General features: G+C 52.3%; 1 protein-coding gene across 4 annotated transcripts in view; it reads left to right on the top strand.

Moving 5' to 3' along the window:
- Ptpa (protein phosphatase 2 phosphatase activator) overlaps positions 1-24,464 on the top strand; it is a 29,905-nt gene that overhangs the window by 3,982 nt on the left and 1,459 nt on the right. For 2 of the 4 annotated variants that reach the window (XM_048344574.1, XM_048344585.1), the window contains exons 3-9: positions 2,900-2,986; positions 8,833-8,958; positions 10,493-10,610; positions 14,690-14,789; positions 15,414-15,538; positions 17,426-17,526; positions 21,437-21,544. In XM_048344574.1, the coding sequence (XP_048200531.1) occupies positions 2,900-2,986; positions 8,833-8,958; positions 10,493-10,610; positions 14,690-14,789; positions 15,414-15,538; positions 17,426-17,526; positions 21,437-21,544 (765 nt within the window). Of the gene's footprint in view, positions 1-1,588; positions 1,642-2,899; positions 2,987-8,832; positions 8,959-10,492; positions 10,611-14,689; positions 14,790-15,413; positions 15,539-17,425; positions 17,594-21,436; positions 21,545-23,412; positions 23,425-24,464 lie in introns of those variants that run through there. The other 2 variants (XM_048344594.1, XM_048344600.1) reach the window with 2 other exon arrangements.

The raw sequence follows: 24,464 nt of genomic DNA on the forward strand, positions 1-24,464 counted from the left end.
GGAACTTGGGAGATAACTTGGGCTTTCTCAAACAGTGGTTTTATAGGCATGATGGGCTGTGACTTCCTGGCCTTTCTGGCTCTTGGAACTGGAATTGTCAAGCTAGGGAGATGACAGGGTTGACAGTCGCCTTTCCTCATGGGCAGCCCACAGAGATGCTTTAGTCAGGAAGGTCCCAGTATTGGGGCCCTGGTAATCCTATAGTTTGACTATAAACCATTGCCACTTGAATCTTCTTTTGTTTGTCAATCATGGGGCTTGAACCCAGTGCCTGGGCACTATATCTGTGCTCTTCTGCTGAAGGCTAGTGCTCTACCACTTTGAGCCATAGTGCTACTTCCGGTTTTCTGGTGGTTCATTGAAGATAAGAGTCTCACAGACTTTCCTGCCTGCACTGGGTTTGAACCCTGATCCTCACTCAGATCTCAGCCTCTTGAGTAGCTAGGATGACAGGCGTGGGCCACCAGTGCCTGGCTGCCCCTTGAATGTTTGACTAATGAACATGAGTCTCCTCAATGATGATATTCATTGCTTCTTGCTTGCACGTAAGGACAGATGGGAGACGAATGCTGAGAAGAGACGAAGCTATCTATGGGCGCTTTGCCCAGCTGAGCCTAAAAACAGCTGGCAGCTGGCACCTAGAGCTCTGGGTGGCAAGTTAGCTTTCTCTGCTGCTCAACCCCAATAGTGGGCAGAAGGAAACAGCTTGGACCTTCCAAGTTTCTGGTCTAGGCTGTTGAAAGATGGAGACTGAGCCAGGCACCAGTGGCTCACGCTTGTAATCCTAGCTATTCTGGAGGCTGAGATGGAGGATCACATTTCGAAACTAGCCCAGGCAGCGTAGTCTGTAAGACTCTTATCTCCACTAAACTACCAAAAAAGCCAGAAGCCGAACTATGGCTCAAGTGGTAGAGTGCTAGCCTTGAACAAAAGAAGCTCAGGGACAGCACCCAGGCATTGAGTTCAAACTCCAGGTCACAGACACACATACACACACATACACACGGGGTCTGAGAGAAAGAAAGCCTGTTTTGAATTCCTAGGGAAAGTCGTGGACCCATATGTACTTGGGCACATGCTAGGTATGGTGGACAGCCGTAGAGAGCATCGTTTGCACAGACACAGGCACAGGGGCCCTTGTATAGGGGAGAGTCTCTGTGAGGAGTTTGGTTTGCTTATATTGAGCCCAGACTCTGTAGCCTCTGCCTGCCTTTCATTGGTGTTTAGGGTCACATGACCCTGTAGGGTTCTTCTTAGGTAAGCCTCTCCTCTAAATGTTTGCAGATGTATATCGTGTCCCTTTCTGAATCTCTACCAGGAAAAAAATATCTTAGTTCCTTCAGTTGCTCAGAGGACATGGTTTGAGGCCTTTGATCATTGTAGTTGCTCTACCTCTGAGTTTCTCAATCTTAGTACTATTACATTTAAGGACAGATGGTTCTTGTAGGGCTTGTCTTGTGTATCTACCCTCACCACACTCCTTCCCTCAGTTGTCACAACCTAAATGTCTGTCATTAGATACCCTCTAGGAGTCAAACCCAGCTTGGAAGCACTCCTTACTCTGACCTACTGCTTTGTCTGAATCCAGGTGTGACTGCCTCTTGCATTGCTTTGAATGGCCGTACACTGGCTGCAGTCAGGGTAAGGCTCACACTTGCACTGGGTACAGAGAGTTGTGATGAACACCTGCCTGCTGAGGGCTGTTCTGTGGACTGGCAGGAGGACTTGAGTGCTCCTTTCTAGTGCTGGCTTCTACCGGTTCTACTGGTCCCAGCACCAGTGGCTCACACTTGTAATCTTAGCTATTCAGGAGGCTGAGCTCTAAGGATCATGGCTTGAAGCCCAGTCAGGAAAAGCCATGAGACTCTTCAATTAAGTCTTAAAAAAGAGTGGGATGTGGAAGTGGCTCTGTGGTTCAAGTCTTAGAGTGCTAGCCTTGAAGTGAAGAGCTCAGGGACAGTGCTCAGGCCCAGAGTTCAAACCCCACGTCAAGCAAAAAAGAAAAAAAAGAAGAGTGGGATGTGGAGTGTGGCCCAAGTAGTAGAGCCCTGCTAGCTTTGAGCAAAAACAAAAAGCTCAGGAACAGTGCCTAGGTGCTGAGGTTAAGCCTCAGGACTGGCACAAAAAAAAGGAAGGGAAGGAGGGAAGACAGAAGAAGAGATGAAGAGGAAACAAAATAAGCAGGAGTCGTCTGCAGCAGCTGCCTCATTCAATGCTTTTGTTTTTTTAATGCTCAAGAAGGCTAGTACTCTACCACTTGAGTCTCATAGACTTTCCTGCCCAGGCTGGCTTTGAATCATAATCCTTAACTCTCAGCCTCCTGAATAGCTAGAATTACAAGTGTGAGCCACCAGTGCCCGGGTGCTTTCTAATCTCAGTGCTGGGGCAACTTGCAGCCCCATCCAGAAGAGAGGGTCCTATTAGAAGCTAGATTTGCTGGGAGATGTGGCTGTAGGTAGAAAATGTCTCTATAAAGTAGGGCATATATACTGCCATCAGACAACCTACCTGACCTGTCTGGTGGTATACCCTGATGGTCACACAGCTGGTCACTCAGCTTTGCAGCTAGGCTAGCTGGATCCTAGCTCCTTGTCTGATGAGATCTGGAAGATTTTAGGCAGATTACTTATTACCTTGAAGCCTTGGTTTTCTCACCTGTAAAATGGAGACAGTGGTAGTGTCTACCTCATGATAGTATCAGGGAAAGCAACTGCTGGTAGCTGCTCTGTTGTCATTTTGATCACTGGATTGCAAGTTCTAGTGGCTGTGTGTGCTTATTTGGCATTATCTGTCCACTCGTCCTGCTACTGGGATTGGGAGCAAGAGGCAGCTTGGGTGGAACTGTGCAGGTGGGCTCTGACACCCCTCTCTCTTCACCCTTCTCTCCTCTGCTTGATAGGCATATGCTGACTACATTGGATTCATCCTAACCCTCAACGAAGGTGTGAAGGGGAAGAAGCTGACCTTTGAGTACAGAGTCTCTGAGGTAGGCTCGGCCGGCAGAAGACAAGGTCTACACATGCAGTGTGCTTTTGTTGTCCACAGTTGCAGTTTCTGAAATCTATGAATGGTTGAAATTGTTTATTTGGTTTATAGCATATGGTAAATATGTGATAATTTGTTATCTACCAAATTTTGCTATGTTTTAAAATATTTTTATTGGTCTATACTAATTGTACATAGGGGATTCATTGTGATGTTTCTGCATATGCATGTATTGTACTGTACTTTGGTCAAGTTCATACCCTTTACCTTTTTTTTTTTTCTTTGGCCAGTCCTGGGCCTTGGACTCAGGGCCTGAGCACTGTCCCTGGCTTCTTTTTGCTCAAGGCTAGCACTCTACCACTTGAGCCACAGCGCCACGTCTGGCCATTTTCTGTATATGTGGTGCTGGGGAATTGAACCCAAGGCTTCGTGTATACGAGGCAAGCACTCTTGCCACTAGGCCATATTCCCAGCCCCCTTTTACCTTTTTATGTAATTTGAAATTTAAAATGACAGAGAAGCTGGTGCTGATGGCTCACATCTGTAATCCTAGCTTAGGAGGCTAAAGATCAAGGTGTTTTTTTTTCTCTCTATCTTTTGCCAGTCTTGAGGCTTGAACTCTGGGCCTGGGCACTATCCCTCAACTCATTTTGCTCAAGGCTAGTACTCTCCCACTTGAGCCATAGTGCCACTTCTTTTTTTGTAATTTAATTGGAGATAAGTGTCTCATAGACTTTCCTGCCCAGGCAGCCTTCGAACCACAGTCCTCAGATCTCAGCCACCTGAGTAGCTAGGATTACAAGTGTGAGCTACCAGCACGCAGCTAAAGGTTTTGAAACCAGCCTGAGCATGAAAGTCCTGGACACTCTTACTTCTAGCTAGCCAGCCAAAAGAGCTGTGTCTCAAGTGGTAGGGTGCTGTCCTTGAGCAAAAGAGACAGTTCCCAGGCCTTGAGTTCTAGCTCCAGGACTGTCACCAAGGAAAAAAAAAAAAAAAAGACAAAAGGTGGGCCGAGGATGTGTGTCATTTAATGGTAACACTTGCCTGGTGTGGGAAAGTCCCTGAGTTCAGTCCTTTGTGCAGCAAAAAATGAAGGAAAGATGATAAAAGCAGCAAGCATGCTCCCTGGAGAGAGGCGTGCGCAGTACTAATAAGGAAGTGGGCCTCACCCTATGTTTCCCTTCGTACTCAGCACTTCTGCTCCGCTCTGGGGGTAGAAGTGGCTGCTGTACTGAGTCTGGCCCTCATTGTCTGAATGGCCTTAGCTTTAGACTTTCTGGCTGTACCCCTGCATTGGGGCTCTGACACGCTTAATCATACATTTGTGGGCCTTAGTTCCTGAAGATTCCCAGATGTACAGAAGTTGGGCCAAAGGGCATACATTTTGGGGGGAGCTTTTTGCCTTTGGACTCACCCTGCTCAGTGAATCTATACTCTGGTTGTTTCAGAGAGAGGCTAATGGAAGGTAGAGGACCCATTGGAAGGTATCTGTTTGCTGTGGCAATGCCATCTCCCAGGACAAGGTCTCAGGTCCCCAGTGGCCTCTTGGGTTCATGTCCCAGTTGGCCCCGAGCCACCTTGAGCCTCCTGTCTCCAACAGCAGGGCATAAATCGCCATTGTCAGGACTTTAGCTCACTCAGCCCTCTAGCCACAGGCCTAGGTCTATTAGGTAAGGCCTGGCCTTGCCCTGGCCCAATTTCTTCACCTGTCCCAGGCAAACATTGCCTACTACCTTGCCCCTTGGAGCTGCCTCTTGCTGACTCTGGCTGCTGGCTACAGGCCCATGTCCTATCCATTGAGGAGAGCTGGGTCTGTTCTAGGGATGGCTAGCCTTCCCTTAGGACCAAGCCCAGCAGTGGCTCCTTGGGTTGGTTCTTCTAGAGCGTGGCTTAGCACAGTATGGCTGGGGGTGGAGGGCACTCAGCATGCTCCGTGGGCCAGAAGTTCCATTGAGGAGAGGTCATTAAGGGGGGATGTTGTAATTACCCCAGCGAATGCTAGTGCCAAATCCCCTTTGGGTCCTCGGTTGTCCCCGAGGCCTTGTGGGAGGTAGCCGCAGTGAACAGGTGTTACCTTGGCTTAAAAGCTGTTCTTTTAGCAGGATTGCAGTAGGTTTGTGAGCTAGCATTCTGGCAGGGTTTGCTACCACGCCACTTCTCAGCTGAGCGACCTCGACCTCGGAGTGGGAGAGTCAGACACTCCTGGTCACATGAGGAGGAGCTGCCGAGGTCCTGCTGGTCCCTACTGAATGATTTTTCTCTTCCTCCCGTCCGTCACTGGGTGTTGCTCAGCTTCCTGTTCAGCTGTGCACTGTTGCTTTAGCTGGGGTTCGGGCTCTTCCTGAGCTTGCCTTGTCCCCAGTGCCCGTGGATGGGCCGCCCCTTGTTGTGTGTTCAGGGATGACTGGGCTTGCCTCCAGAACTCCTGTGTTCGGCCTCTGGCCGCAGGGGCAGCAGCAGGCGCTGCTCCTGGCGTGTGGCTACTCCACCGGTCACACGGGCGACACTGGGATTCCGCATCCTCTCCGCCTCCTGCGGCACATTGGCTCCTAGCTACCACATGAGGTGAACCAGAACTACATGGCAGGCAGTTTGTCTAGACCTGTGGTTGGAAGCTCTCATTTATTTATTTATCATTTATTTACTTAATTTTGTATGTGTTTGGGTGTGTGCTGGTATTGGGGCTTGAACTCAGGGCCCTGCCCTCTTGCTTTTCTTCTTCACCCAAGGCTGGCCCTCTACCACTTCAACCACACCACCACTTGTGACTTTGTTTTGCTTATAAATTGGAGGTAAAAGTCAAGGATTTGTCTGCCTGGGCTGATTATGAACTGCGATCCTTAGGTCTCAGCTTCCTGAGTAGCTAGGATTACAAGTGTGAGCCACCAGTGCCCGGCTGTTTTGATGCACGTGTGTACAGGCACCAATCCTGAGACTTGAACTCTGGGCCTGGGCATGACCCTGAGCTTTTTCTTAGCTCAAAGCTAGTCATCTACTACTTGAGCCACAGCTCTTATTTCAGCTTTTTTGGTGGTTAATTGGACATAAGAGTCTCATAGCCCAGGCTGACTTCAAACCATGCATCTCCGATCTCAGCCTAGGATTACAGTCATGAGACAATGGCACCTGGCTGCTATGATTTTTTTTTTTTTTTTTTTTTTTTTTTGGTTTTTGTCAGTCCTGGAACTTGAACTCAGGGCCTGAGCTCTGTCCCTGGCTTCTTTTTGCTCAAGGCTGGCACTCTACCTCTTGAGCCACAGCGCCACTTCTGGCTTTTTCTATATATGTGGTGCTGAAGAATTGAACCCAGGGCTTCATGTATATGAGGCGAGCACTTTACCACTAGGCCATATTCCCAGCCCTGCTTTGATTTTAAAAAAAAAAAAAAACATACCAAAGGACATAGAAAAAAGGCCAGTAAACTTTTAGGGAGGATTTTACTGGCCTATGAAATGCGAAAAGGAAGTAGCTGAGGAGGATAGCTCAGGTTATTCTTTGTGCCTCAGTGGAGTTCCAGCCCATGGTGCTCTCCCCCCTGCAACCTGCTCTCTCTGCCTGCCCAACAATGGAGGCAGTCCTAGGTCAAAAAGCCCAGCCAGAAGGAGGAGTTGGCAGTCTTAATTATTCATTGATTCAGCTGAGCTAGCAGCTGAGGCCTTGCTCCTGCTGGCCTCCAAACCACCTTCTTTGTCCCTTTCAGAGTCATACCAGAGCCACAGACCGAAATCTCCAGGGGACCCGGAACTTCCTGGGGCCAAGACTATGGCTCATCTCTCAGAAGCCACAGCACTGTGTGATGTCAGCTTTGGTCTGTGCTGGCAGCATTTCCTGATGACCTGGTTCTCAAAGCTCTGGTTCTCTCAGGCTCTGGCAGCCCTTACTGTCACATTTCAGCAAGGCACTTTGTGCCATCCCAGCCCTCTACCTCAACCTATGGGAAACTAACGTCCTCCCACTCTCTAAGTCCAAGTGGTGGGTGAAGAAAAGCAGCACTCAGGGAATGGAGCCAGTATATACTGTCACCGGCACCCCCGGAGCTCGCACTGCTGGCCAGGAAGTGTCCTGGTGCTCTGGGCAGTCTGCACATGGTGTCCAGCCCGACTTCTGCCCTTCCCTCCCAGGACCAGCTTCCTGCGAGTCTCCTCCTAGTTCTTACCCAGTGGCTGATATTCTGGGAGTTTCTCCTGTGGACATCAGTAGGGTCTGCTACCGGCAGGGACCTTCATCCCCGTGTGGCCTGACTGCGCTGCTGCCAGTCCTTTCCCTCGGCAGCTGTCTCTGCCTGTTTCTCCTGTTTTACTGGGAAGGAGCGTCTCCAGCTGCCCTCCCTCACAGGCTTTTGTCCAGGAGTAGGTGCCCAGGCTGATTTTCCGTTTGGTACATGTAATGCTTCCCACACCGTGACCATGACGGCCACCTGGGGCCAGCTCTTCCTCCCATCTTCCTTAGGGGTATGGGTTTGCAAACCCTGCCCACCCCTCCCCCAGCATTGCACACCACCCAGGCCTTCCATGAAGGTCCAGCTGCAAAGTTGTTGACAACAGTGTGTCATGAAGTAACCCAGATATTTAACAAGAATTTTCTAGACAAATCATTATATATTGATACAATGAAACGTTATTGTGCTTGTTGAATAGGCACTTGAACCACAGCCCAACTCTTCTTTTTTTTTTTTTTTTTTTTGGCCATTAGCATTTTTGGATAGGGTTTCAGATAGACCCTTGTTTTCATACAGGTACCTCCCTCATAGCTGGGATTATAAGTGCACACCACTAGGCTTGGATTATTGGTTGAAATGGGATTTTAATAACCTTTGCTTGGACTGAGCTGGAACTGTAATACCCCCCCCTTGGTTTCTGCCTCCTGAGTAGCTAGGATTACAGACATGGGTCACTGTGCCAAGACCATTACCCACCTCATAAAGGCCATCATAAAATTCTGTTTACATACTGTGGAATGTGGCTCTGGAGGAAAATGAGCAGGCTGCAGAGGGGTGCGTGTCCTGTGATCCTCTCAGCGTCTGTGTGTGAGCATATCCCATCATTATGCCAGGCATGCTTTTGCCTTCGGAGGTCTAAGTCATCCTACTGTTTGACATGAGGATAAGAGACTCAGGATATTACAGGAACTTAATGGCATTTTAGTTGAGATTTAAATACAGGTGCATCTGCCTTCAAATCTTTTTTTGGTTTGTTTTTGTTACTGTTGTTGGTCCTAGGGCTTGACCTTGGGGCCTGGGTACTGTCCCTTAGCTCTTGAGCTCTTTTAGCTAGTGTGCGTTACCACTTTGAGCCACACTACTACCTGTTTTCTGGTGGCTTATTGGAGATAAGAGTCTCATGGACTTTCCTGCTTGGGCTGGCTTTGAACTGTGATCCTCAGATCTCAGCCTCCTGAGTAGCTAGGATGACAGGTGTGAGCCACCAGAGCCTGGCCTGCCTTCAAATCTTTACCATGCTGAACAGCAAAACATACTAGAAAAAGGACTAGAGGGTATGTTCAGATGTGAGGCAGGAATTCCTGTCATCAGTTCTCTGCTTTCCACATTTCTGTGCTGTGTGGGGGTAGGTATTGTGCCGTTGGGGGAGGACCCTCAGTGAAATCACGCTTAGAAAAGACCAGGGCTGGAGTTCATACTTGGCCAGCCGCACTTGCCTCCTATCAGCCTAGTGCTGTTTCTTCTCTGGAACCATCTTTCCCATTCTGGGTGGCTGGAAAGAAAGGGGATTGCCAGGAGAATGGCCAGTAGACACCATTCCCTGGGGCCACCACCCACCAGCAAGTGGCATGTCCCTGGTGACTCTGCCACTCTAGTCCGCAACTTAGCCACTCTATTTCACCTCACAGGCCATTGAGAAGCTGGTGACTCTTCTCAACACGCTGGACAGGTGGATTGATGAGACACCTCCAATGGACCAGCCTTCCCGATTTGGGAACAAGGCGTACAGGACTTGGTATGCCAAACTGGACCAGGTAAGGCTGCTACAGCATAGGTGTGGCTAGGCTGGTGGGAGGGAGGGTGCTGCATGTGTGGAGAAAGGCCCGTGTCCATCTAAGCAGGCATTTCAAGCTGTCAGGCCTATAAAACACTTAGGGGGGTGGTTAAATGGTAGTTCCATTTACCTAAACCTAAGAGCGCTTATTTTCTGTCCCGGCCATCTCCTGGGAGCTGCGGCTGTGGCTACGCTGTGCCCTGTAGGAGGCTGCTTATTAAATCTCGGTTAGCAGCAGTGTCCCAGATACCCATCTGGTGAGGGTCAGTTTAATATATTATGACGCCGCCCCGTGGAGTGCTGTGTAGCTGTAAACAAGAATATGGAAGTAACAGGCACCCACGAGTCATCATGCCTAGCTGCACAGGATGCTGAGAAGCCAGCCTGGACTGATAAAGCTATAAGACTCTTATCTCCACTTCACTACCAAGAAGCTAGAAGTGAAGTTTTGACTCAGGTTGTATAGGCATGAGTGAAAACTCTGAGCTTGGCCCTAACTTTAAGCCCCAGTTCTGGCCAAAAACAAAAGGGGCTTGAGATGTGGCTCACATGGAAAAATGCTTGCTGGCTAGCGGCCCTGTTTGAACCATGATCCTCAGATCGCAGTCTCCTGAGTAGCTAGCATTACAGACGTGAGTTACCAGTGCCTGGCTGTTTTAAATTTTTTTTTTTTTTGTATCAGTACTGAGGCTTGAAGTTACGGTCTTGCACTCTCACTTAATTTTTGTTTGTTTGTTTGTACTGGGGCTTGAACTCAGAGCCTGGGCACTGTCCCTTAGCTTTTTTGCTCAGAGCTAGTACTTTACTACTTGACCATCAACTCCCCTTCTTGTTTTTTTTGGTGGTTAACCTGGAGATAAGAATCTCATGAAAAAGAAAAAAAAAAAACAAAAATCTATCTCAAAATATTAAAAAAAAAAAAAAAAAAAGAATCTCATGGACTTGCTGCCTGGGCCGGCTTTGAACCTCAGACCTTAGTCTCCTGGGTAGCTGGGATTATAGATGTATAAGCCACCAGCATCCAGCTCACCTCATTATCAATGGACTAAGTTTAGTTGTGTTTTTACACAACTTGAAACATTCTCATATATGTCTTTTTTTTTTTTTTTTTTTTTTTTGGTACTGGGGATCGAACCCAGGACGTTGCACTTGCTAGGCAAGTGCTTTGCCACTGAGCTACATCCCAGCCCTCTCATAGTCTTTTGATAAACTTATGGCGCAAACATTGCTCCCATTTGTGGGAGTATGAAGGGAGCTGATGATTGTAGTTCTGATCTCACAGTCTCTGGGAGTGTCCACATGGGAGACCTGATCCCCTGCCTTGCCCCTGACCCCTATGTGGGGCACATGATAATTCTCCAGGGGCTCTGTAGGGGAGTAAATACTGTCTCCTTCTGTGGCTAGTCAGAATGGGAGCCAGGCTCTCTGGCAGCCTAGACTGATATGCTTCTGGGCACTGCCTGTCCAGATGCTGCCTAATCTACTGCCACACTTTATGTCTTTTGTGTTATCAGGAAGCTGAAAACCTGGTGGCCACCGTGGTCCCCACCCATTTGGCAGCTGCTGTGCCTGAAGTAGCCGTTTACCTGAAGGAGGCGGTGGGCAATTCCACACGCATTGACTATGGCACAGGTACCTGATCCTTGCAGGCTCTGCCCTCCCGCAGCCGTTGTTTCTTTGGGGCTGTTGTCTTACTCTGAGCAAGCAGAGGTTGCTCAAGACCCAGGGATACTGTGGCTTTAGCGTGGTCCACCAGGGGGAGCTGGTGCCATGTGCACGGAGCTGATCTTCAAGGTTGAAAAGATGGTTCCTCTGCAAGCTCCTTGCCAGCACTCAGATAATAATTTATTGAGCATGTCTGTATGTATCTCCGAGCAACTGTTTACAGAAGTTTTGAGTAAGAGGTTTTTTTGTAGCCCTGCATCATTGTGGCCCACCCTCACACTCCTTACCCCCTAGCCATATTCTCTGTCATGTTTGGGTCAAGCTGCCTTGGACTTGGAGTAGAGGAATGACACCTTAAAAGGAAGTGTTCTTTGATCGGGGTGGCCCCTGGAGTGGGAGATAGCTGCCTCGTAGGGGCCTTTCCTTTCCTCCTGCAGCAGGTGATGGGAAAGATGCTATTCTCCTGCCCTGCCCTCCCCTGCCCTGCCCTGCCCTGCCAGGGAGATGTGGGTGGGGAGCCAGGCCTCAAGGTGGCTCTAAGGCAGCCTCTGGATGGTCCTCCGAGCTCCACTCCAGCCAAGAGTTCTGAGACCTTCAGGGCGGTACCTTGACTGCAGTCAACAAAGAAAGGAGCAGGCGCTTGTGGCTCATGCTCATAATCCTAGCTACTCTGGAGGCTGAGATCTAAGGATCTTGGTTCAAACCCAGCACCGGCAGGAATGTCTGTGAGACTTAACTCCAGTTAACCATCAGAAAACTGGAAGTGGAGCTGTGCCTCAAAGTGGTAGAGCTCTAGTCTTGAGCAAAAAGAGCTCCAGGCTAAAAGAAGCCAGGGGCAGTGCTCAGGCCCTGAGGCCAAGCCCCAGGACTGGACAAAAAAAAAAAAAAAGAGCTCAGGGACAGCATCCTAACCTGAGTTCAAGCCCCACAACTGGAAAACAAAAAACACAAAAATAAAGAAAGGAGCCCAGGGCACACTGGTAAGGCTGTAGGAGTTGCCAGGTGCTGGGCCCCTGAGCCAGGCTTGGCCCGCACTGGAAACTGTTGCAGGTAAAAGTGTTGGAGGTCTTGAGGGACTTTATTTTTTTCCTTTTGTGCTAGTACTGCATCTTAAACTGAGGAAGTCACTGTCTAGCTTTCACTTAAGGCTGGTGCTCTGCCACTTGGCTTTTTGGTGATTAATTGGAAATAAGTATCTCATGGAATTTCCTGCTATCTCTGAACTGTTATCTCAGCCTCCCGAGTAGCTGGAATTATAGGCAGGAGCTCTAGAGGCATCATTCTGCAAAAGCAGTCTCTCCTTTCCTTTCCCTGGATTTCCTTCCTTCCTTCCTGCGTTCATTCATTCATTCCCTCCCCCCTTCCCTCCCTCCTTCCTTTCTTTTTGTTGGTTGTGGGGCTTGCTATTTCGCTTTCATAGCATATATTACTGTTTGACCGAACTTGTCCAAATCTTGTCCAAATTAGAGACCATCTTCAACTTCAGTATCTTGTTTATCTCAATAAACATGGTTTGTCCTTGTCATATTTGCTTTATAGGAAAAACAATGAATGTCATTGTTTTCTGTAAATATTGTTCTAGCACTTGAACTACAAATGCCAATGCTATATAAAAGGGAATTCTTTTTTTTTTTTTTTTAACCAGTTGTGGGGCTTGAACTTAGTGCCTCCTGGGTCTTGTCCCTGAGCTTTTTCTTTCTTTCTTTTTTTGCCAGTCCTGGGTCTTGAACTCAGAGCACTGTCCCTGGCTTCTTTTTGTTCAAGGCTAGCACTTTATCACTTGAGCCACAGCACCACGTCCTGCTTTTTTTTGTGTATGTGGTACTGAGGAATTGAACCCAGGGCTTCATGCATGCTAGGCAAGCGCTCTACCACTAAGCCACACTCACAGGCCTCCCCAGCCCAGCTTTTTTTGCTCAAGGCTAGCACTCTATCACTTTGATCCACAGGCCACTTCCAGTTTTCTGATGGTTAATTGGAGATAAGAGTCTCATAGACTTACCTGTCCAATGTAGCTTGGAATTATACTCAGCCTCCTGAGTAGCTAGGATTACAGGTGTGAGTCACTGGTTCCCTGCTGGTTTCTTTTTCTGTTTTCTTTTTGGTTCTGGTACTGGGACTTGAACTAGGCCTGTGCACTGTCCTTGAGATTTTTTTTTCCTCAGGGCTAGACTCTACCACTTGAGTCAGATCTCCACTTCTGAGTTTTTCCTGGTTGATTGGGGATAAGAGTCTCACTGACTTGTCTGCCTAGGCTGGTTTTGAACTGATCCTCAGATCTCAGCCTCCTATGTAGCTAGGATTACAGGTATGCACTACCTGTGCCAGGCTTCAGATACTGTTTCCATGACAAAGCAAACTGAGGCTTAGTCAAATCCACAGATAGTTTCAGTAGTTTGTTTCTTCCTCCCCCCTCCCCCGTCCCCTCTTTTTCTTTCTTTCTGTGCTGGTCTTGGGACTTGAGCTCAAGGCCTGGACACAGTGCAGTCCCTGAGCTTTTGTGCTCAAGGCTGGTGTTCTACCAATAGAGCTACAGCTCTACTCCAAGCTTCTTTTGGTAGTTTTTGGAGATAAGAGTCTCAGGTACTTTCCTGCTAAGGCTGGTTTCAGATCATTATCTTCAAACCTCAGCCTCCTGAGTAGCTAGGATTATAGGCATAAGCTGCCAGTGCCTGGCAGTTTTAGTAGTTTCTGTAGTGCTGTGTGTTCTCTATTTAGAAGTCTGGTAGGGCCAGGGCCAGTGGCTCATGCCTGTAATCCTAACTAGTCATGAGGCTAAGATCTGAGGATTGAAATTTGAAGCCACCTGGGGCAGGAAACTCCTTGATTCTTCAGCATAAAAGTTGAAAACTATGACTCAAGTAGTAGAGCAAGATCCTTTTTTTTTGCCATTCTTGGGCCTTGGACTCAGGGCCTGAGCACTGTCCCTGGCTTCCTTTTGATCAAGGCTAACACTCTGGCACTTGAGCCACAGCGCCACTTCTGGCTGTTTTCTATATATGTGGTGCTGGGGAATCGAACCCAGGGCTTCATGTATATGAGGCAAGCACTCGCCACTAGGCCATATTCCCAGCCTAGAGCAAGATCCTTGTGCAAAAAACTAAGGGACTGCATCCTGGCCCTGAGTTCAAACCCCAGTACTGACACCAAAAATAAAATAAATGCCTGCACTGGGCATCGGTGGCTTATGCCTGTAATCCAAGCCACTCAGGAGGCTGGGATCTGAGGATCTCAGTCACAATCAGCCCAGGCAGGAAAAGTCCTCGAGACTGTTCTTGCCAATTAACCACCAGAAAACCAGAAGTGACACTGTGGTGCAAATGGCAGAGCACCAGCCTTGAGTTAAAGACCTCTGGGACAGCGCCCAGGCCCACAGTTCAAGCCCTATGATTGCAAAAAAAATAAATAAATAAAAATGCCTGCTGTGGCTCCCCAGGGCTCTCATGAAGTATAAATAGCTTCTTGTGGTGTCTAGGAAGCCCATCTGATGTGTTGCCTTTTCCCTTGTCCTCGGTGGATTTCTCCTGCCCCAGTCAGTTTGCACAGGCCACTTGCGGCTGGAATGCATTTTCTGTTTCTCTCCTTTTGTGTCCTGACTCCCATTGGTCTTTCACAATAACTATTATTTCCTTAAGGAAAACCATGAGCCCTTATGCGAGGTCCACCTGCCATAGCCCCAGTTTTTACCTTGTTTTTTTCTTTCAGAGTTAAAGCCATACCAGTGACTGTACGTTTTATTCTTGTTTTCTCTACTGTATCATAAGCTCCCTGAGGGCAGAGACTTGCCTCTGTAGTACCCAACATGGAGGGTGACTGCCCACATAGAAGGTGCTCAATAAATTGAGTGAGTTAATCTCATAAAATGTAAATGACTGTGTAAGAAGTGAACAGGCTGGGCCTCTTAGGACTAGAATTATAGTATTGGTCATTCTTGAAGACATTAGGTCTTTCTGGATTATCTCCACGTTGGTCTTCCTCAGACGGACAAGAACAACACTAGTCCTCTTTCTGGACGCATGTCAGCATTGGCTGTTTTTCTCTCCCAGGGCACGAGGCAGCCTTTGCTGCTTTCCTCTGCTGTCTCTGCAAGATCGGGGTGCTCCGTGTCGATGACCAAGTGGCTATTGTCTTCAAGGTGTTCAATCGGTGAGGGCAAGGAGGAGTGTGCCTTGTGGGAGGGTGGGGTCCTGTTTCACTCATGCTCTGGCTGTGGTCTGCCATCCAAGATGGCTTCCAGTACAGACCAAGCAGGGGTCGTGCCGCAGAGTTTCCCCTCCCCGGGTGGCTGCATCCTTAGGATTCATTGATTCTTCCAACACCTTATGCAGGAGGGTCTGTCTTAGAGAGAAACTGAGGCATAAAAAAGTCAGCTGTTTCCACCGGGTCACACAGCCCTCTGAACCAGCCCACCAGGCTCCGCTGTCGCGGTTACCCCCTCAGGCAGCACCCGCTCCTGCACACGTGGGTGTGCAGGTGGCCTGGATGGAGGCTGGAGAAGCAGTGCCTCCTGCCTGAGGTTGTGCAGCTTGTCAGGAGCTTGTCAGGAGCAGGTGTGTTCCACCCAGCTTTTTGTTCCTTTCCCTGGGGAGGTGAGCTTGAATGTGGGGACATGAGAGGACAGGCAGGCCACTTGCTCACTTCCTTGTGTGCATTCTGGTTGAGGCGCCAGCCATCCGCTGCTCTCTGGCCTGTGCTCCCAGCAGCAGCAGCAGGTGGAGACAGTGCTCTTACCGTCCGCTCCTTCCCTTTCTTCTCCCCCCCTCCCTGCAGGTACCTGGAGGTTATGCGGAAACTCCAGAAAACGTACCGGATGGAGCCTGCCGGCAGCCAGGGGGTGTGGGGCCTGGATGACTTCCAGTTTCTGCCCTTTATCTGGGGCAGTTCGCAGCTGATAGGTACAGAAGTGGGTGCTCCTCTCCCCCTCCTTTCTCCTTCCCAGGTGCGCGGCGATAGCTTGTAGTGTAGGGCGTTGGCTGGGCTGTAGTGGAGGTTGTCCTCCCTTTGCTTGGAGCCAGCAGGGAAGGCAGAAGCCGAGCGCCTCCAAAAAGTGGAAGGTGCTGGTACTAGGTGTTGAAGATGACGTGCCCTTCAGACTCGATGGTCAGCGTCTTCACCACGGGAGCTATGTGCAAAGGGTCACCGGAAGTGCAGCTCGTGCTAGGGGCACGCTGGCTGCTCTGTCGTTGCGTCTGAAAACCATATTGCAGGCCTGCTCCGCAGCTGAGGGCGCCTGGTGAACGGCCTATAAGATCCCCTAAATGTCTGCTCAGTGGCCATGTGAAGGGGCTCTGCGGGCTTAAGGCCGGGCTCTGGTGGTCCTTTTTGTCATGTGATGCTCATCCTGAAGGATAACTACTGAGATCCCTGCTGCCCTGGTGAGGACGTGGAGCCCTGGAGGGCTGACGGCGTCCTTCCCAAGTCCTCAGCTAGAGACAGAGTTGAAGCCAAGTGTGCTAGAGCAGTCCTGCGTCCCGGTGCTCCCACTGTGCAAGCATCACAAAGTGTGCTTTCATACCCGGTGGCCCAGGCCAGTCACGCCACGTGGCTTCCTGGTGCAGTCCCAGACCTGAAACGCAGAGTGAAGGCAGATGCGACAAAACATGGCTTCATGCCGACCCCTGGCGGCTTGTGCCTGTAATCCTAGTCACTCGGGAGGCTGAGAGCTGAGGATCTTGGTTTGAAGCCAGCCCAGAGAGACAAATCCTTGAGACTTTTCTCCAGTTAAGCAGTAAAAAGCTGGAAGTGGCAGTATGGCTCAGTCAGAGCACCAGTCTTGAGCCAAAGGCCAGAGGAGAGTGTGAGGCCCTAAATTCAAGCCTCAGTAACAACATAGGAACAACAAAAAAGTCCAGTGTAGTGACAATAGTTGTTTGTTATCGTTACTGTTATGCATACCATGTAGTTGTATTTTATGGTTGCACTAAAATCAAATGTGCACCTTGACATTATGATGGCACCTTACTAGGTGATGGGGATTTTTCAGCTCCATTACCTTTGTGTGTGTGTGCACATATATGTGTGCACGTGTGCCAGCACTTGAGGCTTAAACTCATGGTCTTGCATTTACTTGGCTTTTTTGCTCATAGCTGGTGTTGTAGTAATTGAGCCAGACCTCTAGTTCATACTTTCTTGGCAAATGCTCCCCCAGCAAACCATGCCCAACCCCTTCGTCATCTTTTAAAAAAATTTTTTTTTGGCCAGTCCCAGGGCTTCAACTCAGAGCCTGGGCACTGTCCCTAAGCTTCTTTTTTTTGCTCAAGGCTAGCACTCTACCACATAAACCACAGCGCCACTTCTGGCCTTTTCTGTTTATGTGGTACTGAGGAATGGAACCCAGGGCTTCATGTGTTCTAGGCAAGCAAGCACTCTACCGCTAAGCCACACTCCCAGCCACCCCCTCTCTTTTTTGTTGGCTGTGGGGGTTGTGCTGGTTGTTGAGTGTGGGCGCTGTCCCTGAGCCTCTGTGCTCAATTGAGGCTTGCACCCTTCCAGTTGAGCCACATCACCACTTCCAGTTTGCAGGTGATTAATTGGCAATAAGAGTCTCCCAGGGACTTCTCTGCGGACTTCTCTGCCCAGGTTGGCTTTGAACCACAGTCCTCGGATCTCAGCCTCCTGAGTAGCTAGGATTACCAGCCTGAGCCACCGGCACCTGGCCGGTTATGATTTTAACGGTGTCGCTGTCATGTATGGAGTTGGCTGAGATGCACTGTATGGGGATGGCTGGACACACAGATGAGGGCGGCTTGGTGCCACACCCCACCACTGTCTGCTTTCCCCAGACCACCCACACCTGGAGCCCCGGCACTTTGTGGATGAGAAGGCCGTGACTGAGAACCACAAGGACTACATGTTTCTGGAATGCATCCTGTTTATCACTGAGGTGAGTGGGGGCCCCTGGCCGCCTGTGTACTCATAGGGATTGAGTAGCCAACAGTGCTACACCAGAGGTGGTATTGACAAAGAGCGCCCCTCATCCCCGCCAAAGGAGAAGGGAAGTCCCACTAGTAAGCTAGGCTCTCCTTGCCCAAATTCAGGGTGCCTGTGGCCCCCACAGACCTGCTGGGCCGTGAGGAGCAGGCGTGGAGAGGTCTGCTGCGGGGGAGGAGGCCCTGCCAGGCCCAGCAGCTGCGCACCATCGGGAGGGTTGGCTGCATCCTGGGGACCTGGAAGGACTTCTGGACCCTTCTTCGCTGCCAGCACCTGGGGACCGGGGCCTCAGCACAGTGCTAAAGCTGAGAGCCACTGTGCCCCAACCCACAGGGCTCCCCATTGTACCTTGTATGGCACATTCCTTGCCTCACCCTGGCATTCTAAATCAGACTCTTAGGGTGAAGGGACAGATTGCCATCAGCTGATGCACAGGAGATGTGGGACCCATGTTTTCAGGGCCTTGTGTCTGGCAGGCATCCGTTCTCCCTGTCCCCTGCCTTCAGCCCTCGGTCCCCTAGCTCTGCTGTCTGGAGATGGTTCTTGTCTTCTTTCTCCTTCTTGAGGCCCACTCGTGTGTCTGCCCTCTGGCTGGTATGCTGTGGACCTACCCTCCTCTCAGGTGCCTGTTCTGAGCCCCCAGAAGAGGGAGGAGCCTGGTTAGCAGCCTTGGCGCTGAGCTCCTCCTGGTCAGCATTCCACTCAGGCTTCTGCCAAACTCCAGGGGCCAGAGGGGAATGACACATTTTTTTCCAAGTCAGCAAATGGAGCCTGGACTGACGGCTGGGTGGCCACTTCTTCATTCTCCCAGATCTGCTGCCTTCAGCAGTGGAATGGGCCCAGGGTCAGGAGGACTCGGGGGCGGCCTGGCTCCTTGCCCTGAAAGCTAGTCACGTGCTCTCTTCTGCGCAGCGAGGGTCAGGGGTGCCCTGGGAGAGCCTGGGAGGAAAGGGAGGAGCAGGACGGGAAGCAGGGGTGCAGATTGCCAGCCAGCTGCTGTGCCTGCTCCCCCGGTGGCATCCTCTGTACCTGTAAGAAGGGGCAGGCCGGGTTTTGGAGGTTGAGGAAATCTGTTCCATGCCAAGACTTGGTGTTTTTTGTTTGTTTGCTTATGCTGCTGTAAAACCCCAAAACTTTCCCCAAGTTTGGGAATCAGGTCCACTGCCAGAACAGCAGATGTGCCGCAAGGTGGCGCTAAAGGCATACTTAATGGGGAGAGGGTTTCAGTAACATCTCCTAGTCTAGGGAGAGGTAGGAACTTGGAGGGCAGAGAAGGTGGGGGCCATAGTTTGGGCTATGCTGTACTCTCTCTGCAAGGCCTGTGTTTCCCTTTGGGCTCTCGGATGGTATTAAGTGCGGCTGCAGCAGCTGCTGTGGCCAGGCCCATTTGGGCTGCCGGGCTGGTCCAAGTGACTGTGACACACACTGCCTCCCACCGAGCCTTTCCCCCTCAGAGCCCAGCGTGAGTGAGCGCACTGCCTTGGCTCCCCCAGAACCCTGGGCTCAGAGGCCTGGATGTCTGCCCTGAGTTGTGTGCTCTGGTCAGGAAGGGGGCAGTGTTACAGCCTTTGGAGACCTGGAACTCCGTGAGGACTGGTGCAGCCAGGGGACCCACCAGACCTCAAGGAGTCGGAACCGCCCTTCCCAGATCTCTTGCTAGCACCACCCTGGTAGCTCCTGGTAGCCAGGCCGCTGGTGGAGGGAGCCTGCCTGGCAGGCTTCTGCTTCGGGAAATGCTGCCCTGGCGCCTTTAAGAGCTCAGGGCAGGCAGGAAAAGAATTTCAGTTTCAATCTGGCTTCTAAATTTGGAGTTTTGGGAAGGGAGGGATCAGATTTCAGCTGGAAGGGAAGGAGCTGACAGGAAGGGCTGCGCAGCCTCCCCACCCGCCCATCCCCCTCACTTACTGACAGAGGAACCATTTACAAAAGGCCGATTCTCTGGGGAGTGCAGAGCAGGAACGCAGCGTCTGTGAGTAATTTCCTGCTCAATATGGCTGCTCTGACTCACGATTCCCCCGGGGTCACTGCGGGACTGCAGCTTGCCTGCTCGTTCTGCTCATTCTGCTCCTTCTCTTCTCCCTTTGTGGCTAGAATGAGCTTTTTTTTTTTTTTCTTCTCGCCCCCGATTCCATTTTTTCCTCTTGCCTGTTTTTCTTTCCCAGCATTGCAGAGCCTTTCTGAAGGACTTAGACTGGTAGGGACACAGCCCCTCCAGAGAAGCAGCTCCTCTGTGCCTGCGCCCCTGGGCCAGGCCACTGGCTACTGCAGGGCAGCGCTCACCTCTGCACACAGGCCCAGAGGCTTTGGGGGATGCAGCCAGTGCCCCTAGCAGGCCAAGCCAGTCCCTCCGCCTGCCTTCGCCTCCGCCTCCCAGCTCCTGGCGTGGGTGATGCCAGCAGGTGCCTCCTGGGTGATTTGCTCACGGGGTCGGACAGATTCAGTCACCCCAGACGTGTCTCAAGGGTGCCCCCAGGGTCGCAGCCTTGAGGGAGGAGAGCCTGGGGGCGGAGTCTGGGACAGTGGGCCCTGTAGGCTGAGATCCCTCCCATAATTCAGATCAAGGGAGGAGACCAGGGTGGGCTTTGTCTCTGGTGCTTGCTTTGCTGTAAGCTTGACCTTGCTACTAAAAGGGCCTTGAGTCTGGCTCTCTCTGGGGACTTGGGCAAGGGCAAGGAGGAGGTGGTGATAAAATGGCAGCCTTTTCTCACTTAAATCTGAGCAGTTTAGTCAGAATTGCCCTTACCTGGGGCCTGCAGTGTGGGCCACTAGGGGTGGCCAGGCTAGGGCCTGCAAATCCCACAGGGCCTTTATGGTCACCATATCCCACCAAGAAGAGAGCTTTAGGTTTATCCTTTCTTCCTGGAACATCCTCCACCCTAAGCCTCCATGCACAGCTGCTTCTGGAACCTTCCACCATTTCAGGGTCCAAGTTTCTGCTTCCTTGCTAGACTCAGCACTTTGCTTTTCAGAATCTCTGTAGTCTGGGCCCGTACAGAGCCCTTGTCCCTAGCACAAGTGCTGTCTCCAGGCTGGGGCAGGGGGTGGGGGGCAGAGTAAGGAGTGGCTTGTTCACTTACTGCTGCTAAGTGTTGGCCTTGTGGTGTGGGCAGATAGATACTCAGGCTCAGCCCCCCTCCCAGTGCCATGGGAGCTGCTGAATGCCTGTCTTCCTGGTCCTGCTGCTCCCGCTGCTGTGCTTGTCTTCTTTCCCTTCCCCCTGGCCAAGCCAGGCTTCCTTCTGACCCGTGAGCAGGGGCCAGGGCCCTGTCTATCCACTGCCATTTCCCTCCTCCTCGTGGAGAGCAGCGTGATGCCCAGGGCCCTCCACAGCCCCCTCCTCTGCCCTTCTTGCTCTGCCTGGCAGGTGTAGATCGAGCTCAGCCGAGTGGGAGACACTGGGCCTGGAGGGTAGGTCCAGGTGGCTCCTGGTGTTCTGTGAATGGGAGCGAGTTCCATGCTGGCCAGGTGCTCTGTGGATGTGGGGAGCTGACCAGGGACCTGGGTGCAAAGCTTAGTTTTCTTGTCCCTGCTGGATTTGATGGGTGGTAGGAATCAGGCCTCTGTTTTGGCTCTGGGGCAGAGTAGTTATCTGAGGACAAGAAGGTAGACAGACATGGGGGGTCACAGTTTTCTAGGAGGCCTTGACAGCCAGAGGCCCATCTCTGGCACTTTTGCTTGCTGGTGTGTGCCTCGCAGGCACTTGTGGCTAGGCCGTGTGTGTGTGTGTGTGTGTGTGTGTGTGCGCGTGTGTGTGCGCGCGCGCGCGCTGATGCAGCGAGGTGGGGCCATGCAGACAGGAGTAGGCATGCCTCATGGGGGGTTGGGGGGTGCTCTGCCTCCAGCATGGGGATCTTCTCTTTCAGATGAAGACTGGCCCTTTTGCAGAACACTCCAACCAGCTGTGGAACATCAGCGCGGTCCCTTCCTGGTCCAAAGTGAACCAGGGCCTCATCCGCATGTATAAGGCTGAGGTGAGTGGGGGCTCACAGGCATACAGGGCCCTGGGGAGCAAGAGGACACACACATTGTTTTTGCTGACCCTTGGGACTTCGGAAGCTCCCATCTAGGGATGGGCAGTCCAGAAGCATCCGTCCAAGGCCCAGCCCTGTCCCGGTTAGCTCAGGCTTAGACAGGCCCTGCTGCTGGGTGAGGTTGGGGCTAGGGTCTCTTCCTAATTGTCAAATGGCCAAGGGCAGCCTGAGTGTCCTTGCCAAGGTGACTGACCGGTGGTCTTGGGATGGGTTTGATCCTCAGAAGGCACTGTCCAAAGTGGCCTGGGATTTATGGGGTTTACCTATGCAGTGGCAGGTGTGGGGAGAGGAAGAGGGTGCCAGTGGTCCTGCTGTTAAGCACATCTGCCTGGAGGGGCACTGGGTCCCAGAGTGCCCCCTGCTGGGAGGCCACTGCCCTTTGTCCACTGCCTGCACCCCTGCTAAGGGCCTTCTGCCCTCTCCCCCTCCTTGGGACTGACCTCCGAGCCAACAAACTGACCGAGGGGGTCGCTTTTTCTTTCTCTCCTGTCCCTTTCACACCCCTCCCCCAGCTTGGGCACACTGATCTGGAGCCTGGAACTATTTTTTTTTGGCGGGGGGCAGTCCTGGAGTTTGAACCCAGGGCCTGAGCACTGTCCCTGGCTTCTTTTTGCTCAAGGCTAGCACTCTATCACTTGAGCCACAGCACCGTTTCTGGCTCTTTTCTGTTTATGTGGTGCTGAGGAATCGATCCCAGGGCTTCAGACATACCAGGCAAGCACTCCACCACTGGGTAGCCCAGCCTAGAACTCTTTGATCTTGTGCTGGAAGTTCAGTCCTTCCCCTACCCGCAGCCACAAGTTCTCAAAGTGCTTTTTTTTTTTTTGCCATCAGTCTGGGCCTGGCTAATGATCTGAAGTGTTGTCGGTGGCTGTCCATCTTGATGCTTCGCTGCCCTGTCTTGCTTCATTTTCAGGGAGGAGGTGGATCCATAGTATACTTTGCTGTATTCAGACCTTACTGCACACATTAGCCGGACCAAGAGAGGGAATGGGAGGAAGCCTAGTTTTGTGAGCACAAAGCTCCTAGCCTGGCTCCCTTGGCTTGGCCCCGAAGGGGTTAACGTACATCAGGTGACCAGGCCTGGCCCTCTCTCCTTCCGCCCTCCCCTCCGGGTCCTTCTAGTCCTGTGCTCAGGCTCCAGCCCACATACCTCTCTAATCTCAGAGGCCTTGGCTGGGGCTGCCCAGGCCCCTTCCGCCTCTGCACTGCAGCTCTCCGTACCTGGGGCACTGCCCTCCATCCTGTCCTTGACAGCTCTGTGCCTGCTGCCCCCCCCCCAGCTGCCACCCTGCTAGGCCCTCCCCACTGGAACCCCAAGTACTGTCCTGGCTGTGCGTCACCTCTAGTGGCCCCAAACCTGACTTAACCACAGTCCCTATGGGCAGGACTGGAAACCCAAACCCGTTCCCCTCCAGAGGCAGAAAGCTGAAGGCTGGCTGGCAGGCAAGCGGGGTGCAGTTCCCTGCAGGCCCGGCCTCTGGAAGGTGCCGGGGTTTCTCTGCCAAAATGCAGGACATACCCAGCCACCACCAGCCGAGCAGGGGGTGAGCCGCCGTCCTTCCTGAGGACACTGTGCGCCAGCTCTGTGGGCGCAGGCCCAGAGCTCCCCGCTCCCCTGGGTGCTCGGCCAGGCAGAGGGCTTGCTGGCACCGTGGCCTTGTCAGAGCCGCTGCTGTGTGCCCAGAAGCCCAGGAAAGGCCTTGCCTTCTCACTCTGCTCTGGGGCTTCAGGGAGGACCTTCAGGCCCACCAGCAGCGAAGCTCAGATGTGGGTGGGCTGGGGCCAGGGCGTTGGGGGAGGGGGAGTAGCAGGGCTAGGGCCAGGGCTGCTGGCCGCAGTGGCTGCTTGAAGAGCTGGGGGGTGGGGGGAAGCTGAGCTGCTTCAGGGCCAGACCTGGCCGTCTCCAGGATGCCTGTCCTAAGCTTTGGAAGGGCAGAGCCCCGCCCTCTGAAGGCTGTGTGCCCACAGGCCTGGGCAGGGAGCTGGAGGGGCTGGGAGGGGACGGGTGGTGGGTGAAGCTGGGCTCTGCCTTGCAGGGTGCCATGCTGAGAGGAGGGTGTGGCTGGCAGCCCCTGAGCCTCCCCGGGGCTTCGCTGGCTCCCAGGAGTTCTGAGGGTAGAATGATGACAACCTTTGCCCCTGCCCCCACTTTGCCTTTGGTGGGAGAGCCGGAGGCAGGTTGACCTTTGACCCTTTGTGGAATTCCAGCACCCTGGGGGGCCTCCAAACTCCCACCACTTCCGATTACATAAGCACCCTGGTAGCTGCCTTGCCTCTGGCCTAGACCTGCTGTTCTTCCCCCACCCCCTGCTCCTCACTTTCTCTGCTCAGCTCCCGGCCAGGAGCCTGGCTGTGGCTGCAGCTCTGCTCTTCCTCTTCCCTAAGCCAAGCCCTCCTCCTTCCCCCTCCCTCCTGCCCTCCACCTGTGTCCCCACCCCCCCATTGGTACTTGATTTCTGACGTTGGAACATTGGGGATACCATTTGTCTTTCTCACGCTGCAGTCCGCAAGGCCCTTCCTCCCCTGAGCCCCTAATCTTGCTCCCTGGCCCGGAGGTACCCTGCACAGTAGGTGAAGGGGGGGCCAGGCGGAGCAGCTCACCGCTGGGGTGGGGTAGGGCCCTGCGGGACCAGGCCAGCCTTAGCCCGGGGCGGCTCCTGTCGGGCAGGGAGGGGCTGGGCTGGAGGCTGTCCTCTGCTCTGCCCCCACCGGGCTTCTGGGCCTTGCTGAGCCATGTCAGCTGCTTCCTGTAAGATGCCTCTCTCAGTCCTGAGGACTGGGGGGAACCAGACCGGGACCTCTCGTCAAGACTGTCATCTCTGTGGCCGCACACGTGCGTGCCTGACCTGGGGTCCTG

The sequence above is a fragment of the Perognathus longimembris genome, chromosome 1, assembly GCF_023159225.1.
Source record: "Perognathus longimembris pacificus isolate PPM17 chromosome 1, ASM2315922v1, whole genome shotgun sequence".
Classification (NCBI taxonomy): domain Eukaryota; kingdom Metazoa; phylum Chordata; class Mammalia; order Rodentia; family Heteromyidae; genus Perognathus; species Perognathus longimembris.